The sequence below is a fragment of the Syngnathoides biaculeatus genome, chromosome 4, assembly GCF_019802595.1.
Source record: "Syngnathoides biaculeatus isolate LvHL_M chromosome 4, ASM1980259v1, whole genome shotgun sequence".
In the NCBI taxonomy this organism is placed as follows: domain Eukaryota; kingdom Metazoa; phylum Chordata; class Actinopteri; order Syngnathiformes; family Syngnathidae; genus Syngnathoides; species Syngnathoides biaculeatus.
The window spans coordinates 437,864-460,516 of NC_084643.1; the positions used below are offsets into that span (position 1 = coordinate 437,864).

The window sequence follows — 22,653 nt, forward strand, 5'->3', positions numbered from 1 at the left end:
GTGAAATAAATCTACGTTATGTAAAACGAATCTACGTTATAACGTGAACCGATTCACATTATAAGGTGTAATGGGTAAAGGGGGGTGACATTTATTTATTTAATATTTTCTACATTATTATGTGAAACAATTCACATTTTATATATTTATATTTTCTACGTTACTTCAAATATATCTACGTTATGTGAAACAAATGTACGTTATGTAAAACTAATCTACGTGATGTGAAACAATTCACATGTTTAATGGGAGTGACATTTATCTATTTAATATTTTATACGTTATGTGTAATGAATCTACGTTATTATGTAAAACGAATCTAGGTTATAACGTGAAACAATTCACATTATAATGTGAAAATGATTCACATTATAATGTGTAATGGGTAAAGAGGGGTGAAATTTATTTATTTAATGTTTTCTACCTTATTATGTGAAACGAATCGACGGTATATGAAACAAATCTACGCTCGAGTTTCAAGTTAAGGTTTAAAAATGTGGGTTAAGGGCTCAAAGGAGGGTTTCAAAGCATGGGGTGACGGTTAGCTAAACCAGAAGTCCAAAGTCGCGCTGCCGTCAGGTGCGGATTGGCCACTTTGACGGGATGACTTCCAGTCCGGCCTGTCCTTCCTCCACAGTAGCGCGCGCCCCGCCGCCTGAACAGACTAAAAACCTTATTTACACGTTCATAGTTTAACAACAGTACAACGTCTGAGTGAAGAAAGTATGCGGCGCCCATGTCTTAATTTGACAAGTCCGTCGCGGCCGCCCGCTTGCGTATTGCCCTTTGCTTTCCCTCGCAAGTTGCTTATTGAGCTTATCAGATGGTGGAGACGTCGTCGAAGAATTCTGCTGATAGGACTCGCGCGCAGGAGACCTCGCAGGCTCCAAAACACAGCTATGGAGTTGTTACGCCACTGAAATGCGGATTGGGACCAAAGAAGTGAAACAGATGTAGGGAAAATCACAAAAACACACAATTCTTGAATTTAATTGCAATTTCTTTAATGCTGTCACATTGGAAAAACTGACAGATCGCATTCACAATGCAAAAAAAAAAAAAAAAAAAAAAATCTCAACGACAGTAACTTGGAGATTTGAAGGCAACATCTGAAGGTCTCCGGGAATGATTGCATATTGCGGGGAAATATTATTAAGGAAATTTCGATTGTCTTGTAGCTTGTTGTGCATTTTTCAACTCGAAGCCATTAGAGGAAGGCACACTTGTTTTTCTAGTTTCAATCACAAATTTGTTCCGGGTGCAAAAAAGAAAAACCTAACGAGACTGGAACTTCTTTTCGCAGCAGCTTGTTGGGACGTTTCACGCGAAAGGCCTCTCAGATGTCCATTTCAAACTGTGCGTCGTCACCTTAAAAACACACAATTTGGATGGATGGATTAGCATTAGCGCTCTGCTAACGTGTTCCTGCCATGTCTCAGTGATTTTTACCGTTATGTTTTATTTTATTTTTTTAACCGGCCATGTTAGCGCGCTCGCTAGCGTTAGGGTGTCGCTGCTGCGTCTCGGTGATTTTTACCGGTCTTTTTTTTCCACGGCCCTTTGTGCACTTTTGCTAGCGTTAGCGCTGTGCTAGCGTGTTCCTGCCATGTCTCTGTGATTTTGAACATTTTTTTTTTAAACCGGCCCTCGCTAGCATTAGCGCTGTGCTAACGTGTTCCTTCTGTGTTACTGTTTTGTCTCAATGATTTTTAACAGTTTTTTTTTAACCGGCCTTGTGAGCGCTCTCGCTAGCGTTAGTGCTTTGCTAGCGTTGCTGCCATGTCTCAGTGATTTTTACATGTTTTTTTTTTTTTTTTTTTTACCGGCCCTGTTAGCGCTCGATAGCGTGTTCCTGCCATGTTTAAGTGATTTTCACCGGTATGTTTTTTTTTTTAAACCGGCCCTGTTAGCGCCGCGCTAGCGTGTTGGTGCTGTGTTACTGCAGTGTTTCAGTGATTTTTAGTTTTTTTCTTTTAAACCGGCCCTGTTAGCGCGCTCTCTAGCGTTAGCGCTGTGCTAGCTTTTTACGGGTATGCTTTTATTATTATTTTTTTTTTTTAAACCGGCCATGTTCGCGCTGCACCAGCATTAGCGACACGGTAAAATGCTGCTGCTGTGTTACTGTCAAGTCTCAGTGATTTTTACCGTTTTTTTTTTTTTTTTTTAAAACCGGCCCTGTTAGCGCTTGTTAACGTTGTGCTAGCGTGTTGCTGCTGTGTTACTGCCTTGTCTGTGATTTTTACCGTTTTTTTTTTTTTTTAACCAGCCCTGTTAATGCTGTGCTACCGTGTTTTTTTTTTTTTTTTAACCAGCCCCATTCACGCTAGCGTGTTGTTGCTATGTTAAGCTAAGCTATTAAAACTTTTAAAACTCTGCATACCGTTTTTTTTGTAAATATCTATCTATCGTTTATGGATGTACCAAATGGTATTTCCTTTACAAAAGTACTGGGCGAGGCTTCGGGTGGGCCATGTCGGCCGGAAAATACGGTAATTCTTCTTATTATTATTTTTTTTACGATTTCACATGAACGATTGTTTATTTTGGATATAAAGGCGATTTAAGTAGTAGTTGCCGCTGCTACGTAATATAGATTTGTACACAAGTGCATGGAAAAACTATTTACAGTACATATTTGGATTAAAAGCAGTTCTCGTCCATAAATCCAAAACTATCTGAATGAAAAAGTCACGCTCGTGCAAAGGTTCGGTAAAATTGAAGCCGGACGTCGTCTTCGACCTTACCGGTAGTGTTGCAAGCCGCCGCGGCGTTGTTGTTCGGTAACTCGCCATCGGCGGCCTTCTTCTCGTTGGCTCCTGCGGACGGAGGACTCGTCACACCGGGAATGTCTGGAAGACCTTGTGGAGGAGTCTTGGCCAGAGGGGAGCTGCGGCACCCCAGCAGGAATTTTCGGTCGTAGATAATTCTCGTACCTTGTGGGCGGAGACATTTTTTTTTTTTACAGGTTTATCAGATATGCCGAAAATTGACATTTACTGTATATACAGCACTGGATGTTAATATCTACACTGGGGCATCAAAAGTCATCAATTAAATGTTAATTTTATACATAAAGACAGCGGCAGCACTGTAGACTCGCGCCTTACAGTTGTGAGGTTTGGGGTTCGAATATCTGCGCACTTTCTATGTAGTGTTGCCAAACACCAGGGGTGTCAAATTCATTTTTCTCGCGGACCATATTGTTGTTCCGGTTTCCCTCAGAGGGCCGTTATGACTGTGGGGAAAAAAAAAAAAAAATAAAAAAAAAAAAATAATCATCTCATCATAACTACATCAATTTATGACCATGTTTTGGAATCAGAAATCACGAGTAATGTGTTTTTCAACTATTCAAATTTTGTAACACAAAAATGCTTGTAATATCTCAACTTTACCATTTATTAGATGTGACAATTTGAAATTTTGGTACAGATTTTTTTTTTTTTTTATACAAGAATCATGGAAATTGACACTCTAGATTTGGCTTCGTGGGCCACATAAAATCATGCGTCGGGCCGGATCTGCCCCCCGGGCCTTGAGTTTGACACACGCTTGATAATTTAATAGAACATTTGAAAATACCTCAGTAGGCTTGTGACCAGTCCATGGGGTACCCCTCCTCCCATAAAAAAAAAAAATAAATAAAATCCGCTGGAAAAGGTCACTCAATTCGTGAACCCTAATGAAGATAACTGTATTTAAAAAAAAAAAGATTTTTCTTCTTCATTTTCTTTGCAGCTTATCCTCACAAGGGTCGCGGGGAGTGCGTGAGCCTATCCCAGCTGTCAACGGGGAGGAAACAGGGTATACCCTGAAATGATCGCCAGCCAATCAATCAATCGGAGGGCACATCGAGACAAACGGCTGCACTCACAATCACACCTATGGGCAATTTTAGAGTGTCCAATTAATGTTGCATGTTTTTGGGATGTGGGAGGAAACCGGAATCCCCACCTGAAAAAACCCATGCAAGCACGGGGAGAACATACAGGCGGGTCCGGGATTGAACCCGGGTCCTTAGAACTGTGAGGCCGAGGCTTTATCAGATGATACATCGTGCCACCTATCTAGGAAATAAAAGACTAAAAATGGACACAATGTGCTTTGATATTTGACGGGCATTTATTTGAGTCCCTGGAAGATTTGCACATATGCTCCCACCTTAATATATTTGGGGTTCATCAAAGTCACTTGTAATGATGATCCATCCTGCCGCCGAAATAAACTTGAAAAAAACAAAAAAAACTTAAAAATCCTCTCTAAATTTGCAATGAATTCTTGGAGTAAAATACAACCAAACGGGCAACCGTTTGTTAGGAAGCTGATCATGTTTGTTCATAAATCAAGAATATTCCGAAGGAAATAAAACATGCTATAATGTCTAAATATATGGATAGGATTAATTTTATTTAAAACGCCAGATGTGCATTCCGACGGATAACTCAATGAGCAGAAGGAAGGTCACACCAACTAACAAAGCCACTACATCATTTTCACATTATGAGTATACAACACTCAAAACATAGTACATTATATTTGATTTCATTTACTAATGCAGTCCAATTTTTTTTTGTTCTTGGACTGCTTTTCTTTCCACTCGGAGAGAATAGAAGAGAACTTTATTGGGCCTTTGCGGGGAAATTGAAAATCCAGAAAAGATTTCCTAATGAATTGATGAATCGTTTGCTGCTCAATTTGAAACATTTGCCGCGACCAAACGTGGCTCTCGAAGAGTTTAGCATCTTAGCATTAGCATAGCTTGTGACAGCCTTGGAGGCGCAAGTCAAAGACGCCGCGTTTATTCTGGAACACGCACATTTCGCACAAATCACCGAAGTTGCGGCGGAGGTGGTGGATAAAACACGGACGTACCTCCGGGAGTGGTGCTGAAGAGGGTCCCACCGGGGGTCGTGGAGTAATCTCGGGGCATGTGCTCGGCGTCGTGGATGGCCACCGTCCTGCTCGACGGGATGGCCGTGGCGTTGCTCGGCTGGCAGTCGGTGGACATCTTCTTCAAATAAAGCGTTTGAAAACAAAGCGGAATAGAGCCAACTACAACTTAAAAATATATATAGATGTATATTTATATGTATATATATATATAAAAAAAATCTACTTTAGCTCAACTACACCAGGATAGTCAGACTTCCTTCCTCCAGCGCGCCGTGCGTCGGCATACACACGAGCTTCGACTTAAAGTGCAAACAATTGGAACGGGTATAAAGTCACATTTCAGCAGCTTCTTTGCTCAAAAAGTCTCGAACACGTCCCTCCGCTTCCTTCCACACACGCCGAAATGCAAAAAAAAAAAAACGTGAGGAAGAGACACCCGAAAGGATTCCCAACTTCCACCAGTCGCAAGGCGGAGGGCTCCCCCAAGTGGACGTCAGCGTGGACTGCCACAGGCCATCGAGCGGTATGTCGATTGGTTGAAGCCAGTCGGCCGCCATCTTGGTGCTCCCAAAACGCGTGGAGGGCGTAGTTTAGGTTGGATTATGCCAGGGGTTTTCCCTCAAAATTTGGCATGGTGAATTAAAACTGGTCGTGTGTTATTGACATTTTTTTCATTTCTGGTAACATGAAGGATTTTTAATTCGATTTGGTGTGACAAAAAAGGGCTAAGTGCAAAGGAAAGACATGTCACCATGACTACCAAGCAAAAAAAAATCTTTATTAAGAGCAAAAAAATCCTAAAACATACCGAAGCAAATTATATGTGACTATAACGGAGGGAAAAAACACAAAGTTTTTCAATGATTTTTATGTATTACCAAGAAACATAGCATATTAGCTCGGGCCCGATTTCCCAAAATATACTGTGAAGCACTATCATCATAACATTGCAAAAGACTAAGCATTTTTTGTCATAAAACATTACATTTTATGTCAATCAGTTAGATATATTTTTTGGAAATAAGGACTTGCAATGGCAAAATACATGCTAAATGCGACGTCCGATTTCAGACAGAAAATTGAAACTCATTTCCTTGCATTTGAAAATCAAATTCAATTTGCAGAGTTCTGTATTACGAAATTCATCAAAAAAAATTCACAGAAAATGTGTTGTCTTGCCTGCCTTGCACTGATGAAGTTTCCGAAAATATTTACATCGCTTTTCCGTGAAAAACCGCCGGCCTATAAAGGTAAAGCAGAGTGAATGGCGTGCAGCAACCACCGTAAACAAAACTTTGTTCAAGTGAATTAAGCTCATCAGAAAAAAAAAAAACCTTTACAAACAAACTTTAAGTGTCAAAGTAAATCTTTCTTACTTACCTTTGGAATGTTTTCTCACAGCCACGAAACTGGCTGTCACTGAACAAGTCGGCCATGGTTGTTTTGGGAGTATCAAGATGGCGGATGGCGAATTCAGTTTTGGTGGCCAACGAGCCATCCAGTCTTTTTTTTTTTTTTTTTTAGATCAGTGCATAAAACTCCATATTTTTACACACAACACTGGGACACTCTAATATACACAAGTGAAAATGCAACAATTGTTTTTTTTAAAGTGCAGAACCGCACAAAACTACATTATCAGAAGTGTTACATTTTTCAGCAATATATTGTTGTAAATTGAAATAAGGCACCCAAACACATTGCATTTCTTTATTAATTTTGTAAATGTTGAGCTGGTGTACAGAGTAGGTTGTCAACAGATGTTCTTGGATTGTTGAAGATTGTTTTTTTTTGTGGTACATGTCGACTCAAAATTCATGTTCAAGTCCCCATAAAAATAATAATAAAAAAAAATGCAAACAAAACAAGTTCAAATACCCGCCAGACCCTTCTTCATCCTCATGTGCAGGCATTAACCAAAAGTCTCTTTGTCGCTACATTTGTGGGTCTGATGCTAAAATGACATCCATAACATAAACAGAATCCCAGGTGACGCATAAGGGTGCATAGCATTCTAAGTAAATATATGTATATTCTCATAAATATTCATTTCTCTCTCTATATATATCCTTTGATGTTAAAAACATTTTCTGTGCATGTGTGCATTTGCATTCCCTACTATTGAGTAATATGCTATTGCGTTAATATCCATCCATTCTAAAAGGAATATACAGTACACGTCTTCCCTAATTTTTGCAATGGAAATATTTTTGCATGAATCGTTGCATGGCGTTCACTTCGGCAGTCTCCTTCATCAATAATAAAACATCTCTCCGCGTGCACGTAACGAGACCTGTCCGCCTTCCACGTGTCACCGCGTGGACGCCTTCGACAGAATAAATCGTACAGTATCGGGTAAGGTGCGGGGGAGCGGGTTGGGGGGACTGCGTTGAGGGGGAAAATATTTGTCATCATCTGACAATATCGGAGGCGGCAAGATGCACATTTTAATAGATCCCCAACCACCACCCAACCCTGACATCAGTAGCAGCCCCTGTTGGAAAAAAAAAAAAAAAAAAAAAGCCCTTATGAGTAAAACATAAGGGGGAGTACAGCATTATTATTTTTCTCGAGCTCACGGGAGTCTCGTAATGCGTCAAATACAAAATATAATACGGAGGGATGCATTGATGTTTTAAAAAAAAAAGTTTTTGGCTTCATTCAAATTATGTTTGCGACGAGGGTGACGATCAACAGCAAATACAGAGTGTACAATATACTTTTATAGTACTATAGTATAATATGAACACATAATTACACCGTTTACATTCATCTGTGGCTTGCTAAAAAAACAAACACGTACAGTAATAGATTCATGTTTATTGCAATTTTGTGTGGGATTAATAATCGGTACTAAAAACAACCAGATTAAAAAAAAAAGGATTGCAAGCAATGTTCCCTCTAATTTTTGACGTCTGCAGCAAATACACTAAGCCCGTGAGCGCCCCCCTTTGACCACTGTGAGCAACATCAGACTCACGCAGTTACATGGCTCATTAATAGGTTCCGATTACATTCAAATCAGAACATTTTTAAGGACAATTTTTGTGTTTTTGCTAAGTTACACTGAAAATGTAAAAAAAAAAAAAACATTACAATACCAAGCCGACTATTAAAAAATAAATTAGAATTTTTTTTTTTTAACCCAAAATGATATTCCCGTCAGTTTTTCTTGGTGTAAAATTGAATTATTGCTTGCAGAATATTTTTTGCAATGCATGTTGAAAGCGGAATGGTGCTCCCGAACAGTTTTAGGGTTCATGTTATGTTGCCTCCTATATTTAAAAATACATAATTACCTTTTTGTGCACTGTATTGTCTGTGCTTTCATCCTATATCAGGCTGTGCCAAGGTGGAATTTTAACATTATACACCATCTCATCCTGTACTTTCTATTTTTGCTTCGGACCAGACTTTTTTTTACTCCCCCCAAAAAAATAGAAAATCTCATTTCATCAGTTTTTCTTCTATTATTCACATACCCCGGTGTTTGTAATTATGAGTGTACCCCTTAAAAATGGAGGAGGGGGGCGGTCGGTGTCAGGTAAACAAGGAAGTAGCGCATGTGGCCCAGTGTGGCCGAGTAGCAGCAAAAAACAAAACAAAACAAAACTGCGCCGGACCGGTTTCCTTCTGCGCTGAGAGTGTGCGCCAAGTTCGCAAATGCGCAGTTGCGCAGCTTTGAGGGAACATTGACTCCAAGTAGTCAAATGCTAAATATGAGATGGTGCATTTTTCTCAAGGGTGAATCAACGTTTCAATTTTGGAATCTCTTTTACGGTGACTGACGAAACAAACGGTGAGCACGTTTCTCCCGACCATGACAGGACAAGTGCGCAAATGCGCAGTTGCGCAGTTTAGAGGGAACGCTGCTTGCAACGAGTCAAATGATAAATATGGGGTGGCACAATTTGGAATCTCTTTTACGGTGAGTAACAAAACAAACAGTGAGAACGTTTCTCCCGACCAGGACAGTAATATTAAATAAACAGCCTCCGTAAATGACTTTGGACATAGTTTTGAAAGAGGCAAGGTGATGACATGTGCAATTCGAATGTACTGACATCATTTCCGAATGGAGTAAATCTGACAACTAACGAAAAAAAAACGAAGGCCCGAGTGTGACCCCCGCCGTGTCCTTTTATTAGCGCACTTATTGCTTCCTCTCAGCACCAGACACGACAACACGGTAGACACACGCTTGAGGCGAGCGAGGGCGGGTTCACAGTCGCGGGGCGGGGGTCTCTCTTCACAGTGATCGCTGGCCTGACTCTGCTACACACCCGCGGGTGGCCAAGGAGGCAAACGCGAGAGCTCGACGCAACCGCGACCCCTCGCCGACATTTGATTAGCTTTACGGACGGGGGTGGGGGTAGGGGGGCGACGCTGGATGCTATTAAGAGGTGGGGTGGGAGTTTTGGGGGCGGGGGGGGGGGGGTGCTACATCGTTTCAAGTCGTAGTGGGAAGCACAAGTTGCGTTCTGGCTCATAAATGATGAACACTGACTTATTGCGGGGGGTCGCATGCGGCCTGCTTCATTTATAAATACGACAAAACCTCGACATCACCGGTGTCAAACTCGATGCCAGGGGGCCCGCGAAGGCGAATCATGCCTATCCCTCGTCTATGATGGTTGAAATCTGTTCCAGAATTTAAATTCGCCATATAAATGATAACATCGAGATATTGCAACCACTGTTTTTGTGTGCCCGAACATCAACAATAGTCGAAAAAAAACATGCCTCGTTCATAAATTTCACGTCATAAAGGCCCATGACAAAAATGAGTTTGACACCCCTGCTCTACATGGTAAGTTAGAGGTGGGGAGAAGGGGGGGGGGTCACATAGAGAGCATGGGAAAATATAGGTCACATTGTCGCTGAACACACAAAGATATTGTATTTATAATAATGTAATAAGTTCCAATTGAGCCGGAGAAGAGGGACGAATACCAGAGCAGCATCAGTAGGATCTCAAACAGCAACGGAACACTGCAGTTTTTGCATACCCTAATATGTACAAGGACACATATACGCGCGGGTAATAGTTGTTGTGCCGTCAGGTTCCAATTTGGGGTGGCGCTTCATCGCCGGAGGAGAGGTCGGAGGTCGCCTCCACGCCGAATACCGTTTCTGCAGAACCAAAGTTTCCCGGTTCTGGAAAATGTTTCCGCGAATGGATCGCACGGAACCCACGTTGCATGCCTGCATCCGCACGACTGAATCGCGCCAGACAAGATCCCCCCCCCGCCCCCCCAAAAAACCTTCAGTATTTCTAGTTAAAGACAGGCCATGCGCCGGCAGTTGCTCATGCTGACAGACAACAGGAAGCATGTTTTGGGTGCTCCTTTTTTTGCCTCGTTTTTTTTAAAAATAGGAAATCATGCTTTTAGTTTAGTAGTTGATCATATGTCCATGTTGTTGTTGTTGTTGTTTTTTTTTTTCTATAAAAATCAAGGGTTGTTCAAAACTGCAGTTAACATTCCGATATGTGTGCCAGCAGTGCCTTTCATTCCCTTTGTCTGCCTTTTTTTGTTTGTGTATTTGCGAGTGTTCTTCCTTTTGTGTCGGCCGCTGCTGCTGGTCATGTGTCCATGTAAGAGGTTTTTGGGGACGGGCTGGAGTCCTGCAGAGAAGTCTGAGGAGAAAGGAACACGCGCTCATTGAGGACAATCACCAATTCCCACATCAACAAACCACTATTGAGCATAGTGGTGACTATTTGGCATGCAAGCTACGGTAGGTGAGCATCAAAGTGAGCCTTTCGGGTCCACAACATGAACCAGCGCAATAAAATAAGTTTATCCCATACAACAGTGCCTTGAGATATGAGATTTGTGGGCTCCGTGACAACATTTGCAAGTTAAGTCACCTTTCCATAGGAATGCGATTAATCTGTGCCGGCCACCCCCCCCCCAAAAAAAAAAAAAAACTAAACAAAAATGTATGTAATGTGTTTTTAAATAAGGAAAATAGCATTGCATAATATTGTACAATACAAACATTTATCCGTTTTCTTTGGTATTATCAGGAAAAGCTAAAAAAAATTGCTTAAAAAATATTTTTTGGGCTTGAAACGCATTATTTCATTTTCCATTCATTGTAATGGGAAAACGTGCTTCGGTTTTCGAACGTTTTGATTTTCAACCAGCCTTGTGGAACGGATTGTGTTTGAGAACCAAGGCACCGCTGTATGTCTTTCCTTTTGCCTTTTTGGGCTTACCAAATCAAATTAAAAATCCTTCATGTTACCAGAACTGAAAAAAAAATCCCCCGCCATAATCCAAACTGTAAACCATGTCCTCCACACGTTTTGGGAGTACCAAGATGGCGGCCAACTGGCTTCAAACCGCTCGATGTGTATGCGCTATCCAGTATTTATTTATTTTTTTTCAGAACAGTGTAACTACCCAAAAATAGGTTATATAAAAATAAAAATCTGTAAAAACGCGGCGGTTCCCTGTATGAGTACTTTTATGAACCTAAATATTTTGACCAGATTTGACATCTCACTGTCCACCTTCCCAGCACCAATGCATAGACTGTAAATGACATGTAGCAAGCATAAAGTGGCTAACAGAGGTTGTTTAACATTCAGCTGTCATTTACTTCAAATGCCAACAATCTAAGGAATGTCACGGCCCCGTTGTCGGAAAGGGCAAATACACACGCTCACACAGATACATACATGCACACACTTATACACGCACACATGCGCACGTGGGCATTGTCCCTTTGACCTTGAACGCAACCGCATTTCTTTTTCCTCACTTGGTCACAACAAACACGACAAACGAAAGATTTGCCTTGATGTGAGTAAGCCGATGAACATGAATTTGATCCAAGCGCACATTATGATATATACCACACATACTGGGCTAGCATTAGTTTTGTTGACACAATAAATGCGCAAATAACAGGACAGATTGAAATATTAGGACATATGTATTTATACTATATGCAGTTCCTGTTTTTTTTTTTTGGGGGGGGGGGGGGATTTCATTAGTTTGTGCAAGTGTACCCGATAAAATGTCCCGTGAGTATACTCAAACCCAAACACGTCATCTAAAAATAACACATCCGGTTAAATTAGTCATCCTTCCATTTTTTTTTCTTTGCCAGCATTGCATCGCAGCGGGATTAGTGGTGACGTTAAAAGGTACATTTAGTGGCATTTAATCCACGGAAGAGCGTGGATTAAACGGTCTGGCCCGGCACACGTCACGACGAGGCGCGCGAGTCCCGTACCTGCGGGAAAGCAGCGCTCAGCCCGCCTCACTGCTTAACTCTCCGCAGACTGGCGCATTTCACTATCTGAGCACCTTTCTTCGCAGTATCCACAGTATCGGGCTACAGTCGGGAGGGAGGGAGGAAGGGAAAGATGGGATGACAGGGGCGGAACGAAAAGTGGGAGGGAAGATTAGTGGGGGGGGGGATGGACGAGGAAGGCGAGAGAGGAGGATGGACAGAATAAAAAAGGAATCAGAAGTGAAGAAAGAGGGACACAAAGGGGGGCAAGAAAGAAATGATCGACACACACACACACATATATATATATATATATATATATATATATATATATATATATATATATATATATATATATAAATAGAATCGACCTGTCAGGCAGAGACAGAAGTGATGGCGGGCAGATGAAGATAAGAACGACAGTGAAGAAAAGAAGTATTTGAACAGCATGCTCAATTGCAAGTTCTCCCAGTTAGAAATCATGGAGAGGTCTGAAATTTTCATCGCGCTGTGGGTGCATGTCCACTGTGAGAGACATCATCTAAAAAGAAAAATACAGAAATCACAATGTATGATTTTTTTTAAAGCATTTATTTGTGTGATACAGCTGCAAATAAGTATTTGAACACCTGTCCATCAGCTAGAATTCCGACCATCAAAGAACTTTTAGTCCGCCTCTAAAAGTCCACCGCCACTCCACGTATCATCCTGAATCAGATGCACCTGGGTGTGGTCATTAGCTGCCTAAACACAGCTGTCCACCCCATACAGATGAGACCAAAATGGAACTTTTTGGTCGTAATTCCACTCGCCGTGTTTGGAGGAAGACGAATGATAAGTTCCATCCCAAGAACACCGTTCCTTCTGTGAAGCATGGGCGTGGTAACATCATGCTTTGGGGGTGTTTTTCTGCACATGGGACAGGACGACTGCACTGCATTAAGGACCTCGGCCATGTATTGTGAGATTTTGGGGAACAACCTCTTTCCCTCAGTCAGAGCATTGAAGATAGGTCGTGGCTGGGTCTTTCAACATTTTGGAGGGAGCTGAAACTCCATGTTTCTCAGCGACAGAAACCTGTCTGATCTGGAGAAGATCTGTGTGGAGGATGGGCCAAAATCCCTCCTGCAGTGTGTGCAAACCTGGTGAACAACTCCAGGAAACGTTTGACCTCTGTAATTGCAAACAAAGGCTGCTGTAACAGATATAAACATTGGTTTTCTCAGGTGTTCAAATACTTATTTGTCGCTGTATCACACAAATATATAGTTTTAAAAAAAAAAATCATACATTGTGATTTCTGGATTTTTCTTTTTGGATGATCTCTCTCACACCTACGATGAAAATTTCAGACCACTCCATGATTTCTAAGTGGGAGAACTTGCAATATAGCAGGGTGTTCAAATACTTATTTTCTTCATGTATGTACACCACGCGTACTGTCAAGATGAAGGATGGAGTGACAGAGCACACAGTCTCAGTTCACGTACCACAGACTTTAACGAGGCCACGTTCATGAATGATTCCTGAACGTGAAGGAGAAACGGGAGGTAGATGCAGTTAAGTGATTGTTACAGTCGATGGAAACTTTAATGACGTGACTGGTAACTTGTGTGCGTCAAAGCTGGAGTAATGACAGCGACTAAGTAATTGTTCTTCGGTCAGGTGCATGCAGAGGTCAAAGTGGAACCTCCAAAGTTGAATGTGGAAAAAATTTGTGCGAAGAGCAAAACGTTCAAGAAAAACTCTGCTCCATTTTCATGACTGGGGTAAATAAGGTACAGTGGGTGGGTTAGATTTGTTGGTAATTTGGTAGACCAGATCGGCCTGGGCAGAATGAGCGGGCCGTGCCGCTGTGGGTGTGTCTACAGGCGACTTCGTGCTCCACCAATCAAAGCTGCTCCTCTCACCCCCTTGAAAAGCAGCGTAATGACGAGACATCTGCGCAGAAGCGGACGATGCACAATCGCAGCGATTTGTGCGAGACTGGAGCATTGTCGGTGCTGTCTGTGCTCCGATCAAATTCACCAAAATCGTGTTAGACCAGTGATCCACTTTTGCCAGTATTTAGATGCCGTCAGTTTCGATTCTGGAACCAAATTGTCACTCCTCAGCGGTCAGACTTGTTCCAGAACGATCTGCCATATTGACAAACATGCGCAGTGAGCGTTCTATAATATCATAACAACGTTTTCTGATTCAAGGTTGATCAGCACATAAATCAACGTGAAATTCACACAGCATGACAGGGTGGATTGTGCTCAACTTTGGAGGTTCCACAATACAGTGAAGAAAATAAGTATTTGAACACCCTCCAATATTGCAAGTTCTCCCACTTAGAAATCATGGAGGGGTTTGAAATGTTCATCGTAGGTGTGAGAGAGATCATCCAAAAAGAAAAATCCAGAAATCACAATGTATGATTTTTTTTTAATGATTTATGTGTGTGATACAGCTGCAAATAAGCATTTGAACACCTGAGAAAAACAATGTTAATATTTGGTACAGTAGCCTTTGTTTGCAATTACAGAGATCAAACGTTTCCTGTAGTTGTTGACCAGGTTTGCAGGAGGGATTGTGGCCCACCCATCCACCACGGAGTTTCAGCTCCCTCCAAAGATTTTCTATTGGGTTTATGTCTGGAGACTGGCTAGGCCAGAACCTTGATATGCTTCTTACGGAGCCAATCCCATAGTTTTCCTGGCTGTGTGCCTCGGGTCATTGTCATGTTGAAAGACCCAGCCGCGACCCATCTTCAATGTTCTGTTTCCCAAAATCTCACAATATGGCCGCGGTCAACCTCTCCTTAATACAGTGCAGTTGTCTTGTCCCATGTGCAGAGAAACACCTCCAAAGCATGATGCTACCACCCAAATGCTTCACAGTAGGGATGGTGTTCTTGGGATGAAACTCATCATTTGTCTTCCTCCAAACACAGTTAGTGGAATTATGACCAAAAAGTTCTTTTTGGTCTCATCGGACCACAAAACTTTCTCCCGTGACCAAATGGTCATTGGCAAATTTAAGAGTGGCTCCATAAGAAGCATTTCAAGGTTCTGGCGTGGCCTAGCCAGTATCTAGACACTAAACCCAAAAGAAAATCTTTGGAGGGAGCTGAAACTCCGGGTTTCTCAGCGACAGCACTGAAACCTATCTGATCTGATCTAGAGAAGATCTGTGTGGAGGAGTGGGCCAAAACCCCCCCTGCAGTGTGCGCAAACCTGGTGAACGACTACAGGAAACGTTTGACCTCTGTAATTGCAAACAAAAGCTACTGTAGCAAATATTAACAATTGTTTTCTCAGGTGTTCAAATACTTATTTGCAGCTGTATCACACAAGTAAATCGCAAAAAAATCCTACATTGTGATTTCTGGATTTTTCTTTTTAGATGATCTTTCTCACAGTGGACATGCACCTACGGTGAAAATTTCAGACCCCTCCACGATTTCTGAGTGGGAGAACTTGCAATCTAGCAGGGTGTTCAAATACTTATTTTCTTCATTGTATTTGGTGGGGGGGGGGTCATCACACATCTCTTCTCCTCTTTATAATTATGATCATCAACAGCATCACAGTGAAGCTCATGCACGTTAAAGCTTCTTGGTGACCTTGATAAGACCCTGATCGAGAAGCCAAGTCAAGCCTCACCAAGATCGGTGATGTCAAAATCGAAACGCGCCACATCAGATGATGGCATCATCTGATTGGATTCAGTCCGTCTGGGCTAACGGGGGCGGGCGGAGGGGCCGCAGATCAGAAGCCCACCTTGCTGCTTTCCCGGCCCAGGACGGCGTAGCTCATGAACTGCTCGGCGTCCGCCTCCAGCTCGTTGGCGTCCTGCAGGGAACCGTCCGCGCTCACGTCCTGGACGCCGTCCTCCCCCTTTCCTCTGCGCACAACCTTTCGCACAATCTGACACACACAGTGGCGCGTCCGCTGTTGGCACCGTTCGATTTTCATAATTGCATAAAAAATGCCGCGTTTTGGCGTCTTGCTTTCACCCGCAACGCGGCAATCGTCAAAAAACTTGATTTGTTGGTTGCCCCGTAAGCGTTACACACAATAAAGAAGAGGGACGAGTGTCCGACCTTTTTAGTGATGATGTTGCCGTGCTCGTCGCTGAACTGCTCCTCGCTGATCTGTTCCCCGGGCAGGTCGTCAGCCTCGTCCCCCTGCGGACAGTGAAGTTATCAATATCGGAAAATATGAGGAAATGTTGAGCAAAATATTCAGGAAAATCACTGTGACACCCGAAAGTGTTAGCTGGTGCATCTTTTACTGTGAAGTGTCCATTTTCAAAAATAGTACTGATGACGAAACTGTGGGAGGAGCAACGAAGTCGTTGCCATGGCAACTTGTGATCATCTCGTTGACTGGTGTCAAACTCAAGGCCCGGGGGACCAGAGAGGGCCCGCCACATCTCGAGTGTCAATTGCCACGATTGTTGTAAAAATCTGTGCCCGAAATATCAAATTGTCATATATCATAAATGATAAAGTTGAGATATTACAAACATTTTTGCGTCACTAAACGTGAATATTTGAAAAATACATTGGCCTTACTAGTTAGTAGTTTACAAATTCATGACGTAAATATGATGAGATATTTTTGTTCCACAGTCGTAACGGCCCTCCGAGTGAAACCGGAACAACAATGTGGCCCGCGAGAAAAATACGAGTTTGACACCCTTGATCTAGTTTAACGTAGACACATCCCAATGTTACTGTCCGAACCAGCCTTGCTACTAGCTAAAATATGTAGCATAACAGTTGCATAAAACAATCTGATTAAAATAAGGCGACTCAGCAAATCGGAGTTTTCAACGAGGCTGACTCAGTGAGAAAATTGTTGAAGCTTCACCAAATACGAAGAAAATAGATTTTTGTTCACAACGAGATCTCAGAGGACGTGGAGTCCAAAGTATTAGCTTCACAGTCAATTTAACGGTACAACTCCAAAACCAAAAACGTTAAAGTCCAAGGTGTCCCCGTCCTCGCCTCCCGCGGTACCTTGAGGATGACTCTCCTGCGCACCACCCTGGTGGTGACGTTCTCCTCTTCGTCGGCCACGCCCCCTGCCTCGCCCAGCTCGCGGTCGAGCCGGGCGTGGACGAGGGCGAGCAGCGAGCGCGCCGACCCGCTGGCGATGTGCAGCACGTTCTGACAGCTGACGACCAGAAAGGCCAGCAGCACCAAGCTGAAGAGGAGCTCGGTCACCAGGGCCCACATCGCCCCGCTTGGATCTGCCCCCTTCAGCGACCCCTGAAAAACCTTCCCGGGTCTCGCTTTTGCTCTTCGGTTCCTAGACTTTCCCCTCAGGCCTGGGTTCCTCCCCACTGGCGGATCGCGAGCGCCCCGTCAATGACTTTCGGGGTGTTTCCGCACCCGCCCGCGTGTCCCTTTTCGACCACGTGGTCCGTGGGCTTTAAATACCACAAGATACTTCAGTGACACCGAGCAGCCGCACGCCATCATTACTTTTCGGACGACCCGGCCCTCGTGAGGATTAACACACCGCAAGCGCGCTAAAATACCGCCATAAAGGCACAGATCCAAATCAACCGCATATAATAAAGCCCGCACGACTTTTGTCGCGTGACGAAATGCCGAGCTTCGAAGCCCGGGCGGCAAAGATCTATTTGCGCTTTCACACTTTCACAGTTGAGGTTGTCCTTTACAGTGCGATGTCCTGAAAGTCGACATGTGGGAAGCGCCCGGGCGGGCCGTGTGTAACGTGAGGAGGACGCTGAGAAATTCTTGCTATATTTGGCCCCGCACGCTATTTGTGCCCATCTTCGGCCCGAGGCTGCGCACGTGTGTGTCTCTCTGATTTATGTATACTTTTGATACACTGATGACTAAATTAAGGTATACTGTACAGATAAGGGTAAAGCGTTGGCCTCACAGTTCTGAGGGCCCGGCTTCGATCCCGGCCCCGCCTGTGTGGAGTTTGCATATTCTCCCCGTGCCTGCGCGCAACATTAATTGGACACTCTAAATTGCCCGTAGGTGTGATTGTGAGTGCGCCTGTTTGTCTCCATGTGCCCTGCGATTGGCCGGCGACCAGTTCAAGGTGTCCCCTGGCTCCTGCCCGTTGACAGCCGGGATAGGCTCCGGCACTCCCCGTGACCCTCATGAGGATAAGCGGCAAAGGAAGATGGATAGATGGAGGTATGTACAGATAAAGCACACAAACAATTAGTTTAATGACTACATTTGACAGGACTGTCTGACGTTAATATTTTCATGTAGATGGAAATGTGTTATTGACATAATTGCACAAAAACTGCAAAGATCCCAATGATGAGTTTTGGTTTTTATTGTCAGAGGTATTATTTTTTTTGATGGTTAGTATTACCACAATAGATCTATATCAGGCAATATGAGAGTTCACTGTTGTGAAGTTACCATAATTATTATCCATCCATCCATCCATCCATTTTCTTTGTCGCTTATCCTCATGAGGGTCCCAGGGAGCGCTGGAGAGTTTCCCAACCGTTAACTCGAGCTGTGTTTTGGAGCCTGCGACGCGAGTCCTATCAGCAGAATTCTTCGACGAGGTCGCCGCTGGCTGATAAGCGCAAAGGGCAATACGCAAGCGGGCGGCCGCGACGGATTTGTCAAATTACGACATGGGCGCCGCATACTTTCTTCACTCAGAAGTTGTACTATCGTTAAACTATGAACGTGTAAATAAGTTTTTTTAAAAAATTGTCACAGGACTTTATGTGAGTGACATTTGTTAAGAATCTCGAAGACTATACAAAAATCAACTCTGCCATCCATCCATTTTCTTAGCCGCTTATCCTCACAAGGATCGCAGGGAGTGCTGGAGCCTATCAAGGCTGTCAACGGGCAGGAGGCGGGGTACACTCTGAACTGGTCGCCAGGAAATCGAAGGTCACATCGAGACAAACAACCGCACTCACAATCGCACCTACAGACAATTAATGTTGCGTGTTTTTTGGGATGTGGGAGGAAACCCACCCAGGCACGGGGAGAACATGCAAACTCCAAATAAGCGGGGCCGGGATCGAACCCGGGTCCTCAGAACTGTGGGGCCACCGTGCCGCACCATAATTAATAAAAGGAATAAGTGGCCTTGCAATTCTGGTGCAGAGCCAGACTGAGATGCGGTGTGGGGAAGTGGTCTTCACTCACCTGCCCTTTGCAGCGCACGTCATCCCAGGCCCTCTCAAAGGGCTGGGTACCCCGGAGGCGCCCCCGCAAAATCTCGGCGTGGCCCGCGTCCCTCACGGGCTGCAGCAAGGCCTCCTGGGACAAACGCGACTGGTCCCCGTCCACGGAGTTGCAGCACGACGTGATCACGGTGTCAATGACCTGTCGGGTTTTTGGCTGGTTGGCCAGCCAGGCCTGCGCGTCCGCGGCTGGGATCCACCCTGGGCCCGTCTGCTCCTGCAGGTAGGACATGAACGAGCTGCCGCCGCTCCCGCTTCCGCCATTTGACGACCTGGAAGGAGAGAGCGCATATTCAAGGATGATGGCAACCAAAATACAATTCCGAGCCTTCCGAGAGGTCTTTTCTCTCAATGCACACCAGAGAGGACTGGAATATTATTATTATTATTTTTTTTTTGCTTGCATGCACGGCGTGAGAATCTTTCTGGTTGTTGTAATGTGCATGCCTGACCAATAGGGGTGCTGCAACATCTAACTTTTTTGGGCTATTGCAGAGACGACACGAAGCAATAGAAATTGGAGGAAAATGTCAATAAATCAGAATGAAGAGTGAAATGTAACCCCAAATGGCAGACTCAAATATGAAGTTAACAAAATAACAAACAACAGAGAAAACCTTAAAGGGGAAATCCAGTGCTTTGCATGAAAACTTTATCCAATAGGTCATGTGATATGTACTCTATCTTGACAATGTGATGTTAAATCCTCTCTCATTTAATAGTTTTTTGAGAAGATTTTTTAATCGACAATTGCGAATTTTCAGGGGTGCTGCCATTATTCGCAAGTCACATGATCTACGTGGGTGTATGTGATGTGTACCGTGCCATGGGACACCACCATTATACCCAGCGCTGACGTCTCGTATTCATCCTCATCTGATGAAGAAATGGCAGTTAGCAGTATTGTTTGATCGGAATGACGGAGGAATAATTCCATACAGGTTTGAACCTCTGGCTGTAAATAATGTTGAATATTCGGATGGTTCTCCAGACGGGAATGACGCGGAGCCTGACGAGCGAGCTGCGGCGGCGGAGGCCTTTAGCCGGGCTTTGGTGGTGGCGGAGACTTTTAGCCTAGCTTCGGCGTCCGGGGCTAATGAAGCGGAGGCTGTTAGCTGTCAGGCTAAAGGCCTCTCCGGATGTCGAAGCTCTGCTCGCGGCTCGCTGCCGGAGCTCGTGGCCCGCCTTCAGTGGCGGCAGAGGCCTTTTGCCTAGCTTTGGCATCCGGGGCTAACGCCTGGAACCTCGGCTAAAGGCCGCCGCCAGAGCTTGCTCGTCAGACTCCTCGTCATTCCCGTCCGAAGAACCATCCGCAGCTGCCGGCCCGGACCTCCGGGGGACTTTGTTTACACACTTGCGTCCCGCTCCGAGTGGTCAAACTGTGGCGTCATTCCACCCAAAGAACCACCCGAATATTCAACATTATTTACAGCCACAGGTTCGAATCCTGAAGTTCCTGAAAATCGGCAATTGTCGATAAAAATCTAATCTGGTGGAATTTAACGTCACATTGTCAAAATCGCGTCCATATTACATGACCCATTGGATACACTTTTCATGGAAAGCATTGAATTTCCCCTTTAAGGATGCTGGGTTAGGTCTCTCTTTTTTTGCTGCTGCTGTTTGAATGATCGCTGAAGTGCAACGGCCCCCACCTGCCGAGCTGTGTACGAATTTTATATTTTGACACGCTGATTGTTTTTACTGACGTGACAGGCGGGGGTGGTGGTCGAACTCACCTGTCACCGTTCCGATCTGCAACGCAGGTGAGACCGGGTGACTCACTGAGTCGGGCATAGACCCTTTGCTGTCCTGCAACAAGAGAAAGCCCCTCCTCTGAGTCCAGATTCCCTCCTCCTCCTCCTCCTCCTCCTCCTCCTACTTCTCCGTTGCCACCAGTTGCGCTGGTGACGGGCGATAACTCCGAACTCGCCTCCGACCCCAGACCGTTGTTCAGTCCGTTCAGATTGATACCGGCGATGGTGCCGCCGAGCGAGGCCGGCGTGGCGGTGCTGAGCGAGTCGACGCCCATCTCCGAATCGTCCTCGGGCGGTTCGGTCGAACCGCTCAGCACGGCGCCCCCTCCGCCGGCCCGACCGGCCGGACGACCCAGGCTCCCGAAGGGCAGCCCGAGCAGGGCCTCGGAGTCGTCCGCGTTGCTGCACTCCAGCGAGGAATCCTCCAAGGGCACCAGGGAGGGGGAATTACCGGAGGGCCACACCTGCACGTCGGACATCTCCATGAGGGTGTCCTCCTCTGTGGTGGCGATGGGCGCGCAGTCCAGGCTGGAGACCTCCTGCCAGTAGGGCTCGGCGCCCAGCGGCGAGGGCAGGCTGTACTGCATGGAGGCCGGGGACAGGAGCTCATCCTGCGCCAGCCCGTAACCTGGAGCGACACACAGAGAAGCACACTGACACCCGGCCACCCCCCCCCCCACCTCACAATCGTAGCACCGGGAGCCTGGGAGGGGGGAGAGTGCTCCTTTACCCCGGAGCTGGGCAAACTGGGGAGGGGTGGAGGAGGCTGACGGGGAAATAAATGCGAAAAGATTGCAATTAAAGGGCAAATCCAGTGGTTTGCACCTACAATGTATCAAATCAGATCGTGTCATATCTACTCTATTTTGACAATCTAATGTTAAATCCTCTCTCATTTAAGAGTGCTTTGAGAAGAGTTTTATTGACAATTACGAATTTTCAGGTGCGCTGCCATTTTCGCGAGTCACATGATCTACTTTGGCGTATGTGACGTGTTACGTGCCGTTCCAAACGCCGGATTACATGGGACACCGTTATGCCCAGCCTGGATTTATCCATATCTGATGAAGAAAGAGCAGTATCGGTTGATCGGGAAGACGGAGAAATACCTCTGTAGAGATTTGAACCTGTGCCTGTAAATAATGTTGAATATCCGGATGGCTCTTTGGACGGGAATGACGTGGAGTCGAACGAGCGAGCTCCGGCGGCGAGCCGTTAGCTGAGGCTTGACGGCGGCAGCTTTGGCGTCCGGGGAGGCCGTTAGCTGAGATTCGGCATCCGGGGAGGCTGTTAGCAGAGCTTCGGTAGCCGGGGAGGCCGTTAGCCGGGATTTGGTGGACAGGGAGGCTGTTAGCTGGGCTTTGGTATCCGGGGAGGCCGTTACCCGAGCTTCAGTGGCCAGGGAGGCTGTTAGCTCGCTTCCCCCAAGCTCGGCTAACGGCCTCCGCCACTGCCGAAGCTCGGCTAATGGCCTCCGCCACTGCCGAAGCTCGGCTAACGGCCTCCGCCACTGCCGAAGCTCGGCTCGGGTCCCGTCACCGGAGCTTGTTCATCA

General features: G+C 45.1%; 2 protein-coding genes across 9 annotated transcripts in view; both read right to left on the reverse strand.

Moving 5' to 3' along the window:
• Positions 1-1,060: 1,060 nt before the first annotated feature.
• On the reverse strand, positions 1,061-5,375 carry eif4ebp1 (eukaryotic translation initiation factor 4E binding protein 1). Of its 3 annotated transcripts, none has more exons than XM_061818394.1 (4): positions 5,117-5,375; positions 4,873-5,052; positions 2,745-2,933; positions 1,061-1,368 (listed from the first exon to the last, which is right to left on the reverse strand). In XM_061818394.1, the coding sequence occupies exons 2-4, from the start codon at positions 5,006-5,008 to the stop codon at positions 1,337-1,339; spliced, it is 357 nt and encodes a 118-aa protein (XP_061674378.1). In that variant the 5' UTR covers positions 5,009-5,052; positions 5,117-5,375; the 3' UTR covers positions 1,061-1,336. The 3 variants fall into 3 exon arrangements, with proteins under 3 accessions (XP_061674378.1, XP_061674377.1, XP_061674376.1); XM_061818393.1 differs by having other exon boundaries at positions 1,062-1,368; positions 4,873-5,008; positions 5,117-5,374; XM_061818392.1 differs by having other exon boundaries at positions 1,063-1,368; positions 4,873-5,011; positions 5,117-5,372.
• Positions 5,376-9,342: 3,967 nt separating this feature from the next.
• ank1a (ankyrin 1, erythrocytic a) overlaps positions 9,343-22,653 on the reverse strand; it is a 111,174-nt gene continuing 97,863 nt past the window's right edge. For 5 of the 6 annotated variants that reach the window (XM_061817068.1, XM_061817069.1, XM_061817070.1 and 2 more), the window contains 6 exons: positions 21,081-21,726; positions 19,304-19,613; positions 16,232-16,315; positions 15,909-16,055; positions 12,142-12,243; positions 9,343-10,531 (listed from right to left, as the gene is read on the reverse strand). In XM_061817068.1, the coding sequence (XP_061673052.1) occupies positions 12,169-12,243; positions 15,909-16,055; positions 16,232-16,315; positions 19,304-19,613; positions 21,081-21,726 (1,262 nt within the window). In that variant the 3' untranslated portion in view covers positions 9,343-10,531; positions 12,142-12,168. Of the gene's footprint in view, positions 10,532-12,141; positions 12,244-15,896; positions 16,056-16,231; positions 16,316-17,152; positions 17,372-19,303; positions 19,614-21,080; positions 21,727-22,653 lie in introns of those variants that run through there. The other variant, XM_061817074.1, reaches the window with a different exon arrangement.

What these genes read in the sequence shown, in the direction of transcription:
- eif4ebp1 (XM_061818394.1), bottom strand. Translation starts at nt 5,008, where the DNA reads ATGTCCACCGACTGCCAGCCGAGCAACGCCACGGCCATCCCGTCGAGC. An exon ending in CTTCAGCACCACTCCCGGAG is followed by an intron (nt 2,934 to 4,872) that starts GTACGTCCGTGT and finishes TCCGCCCACAAG; the next exon opens with GTACGAGAATTATCTACGAC. An exon ending in GGCGGCTTGCAACACTACCG is followed by an intron (nt 1,369 to 2,744) that starts GTAAGGTCGAAG and finishes TGTGTTTTTAAG; the next exon opens with GTGACGACGCACAGTTTGAA.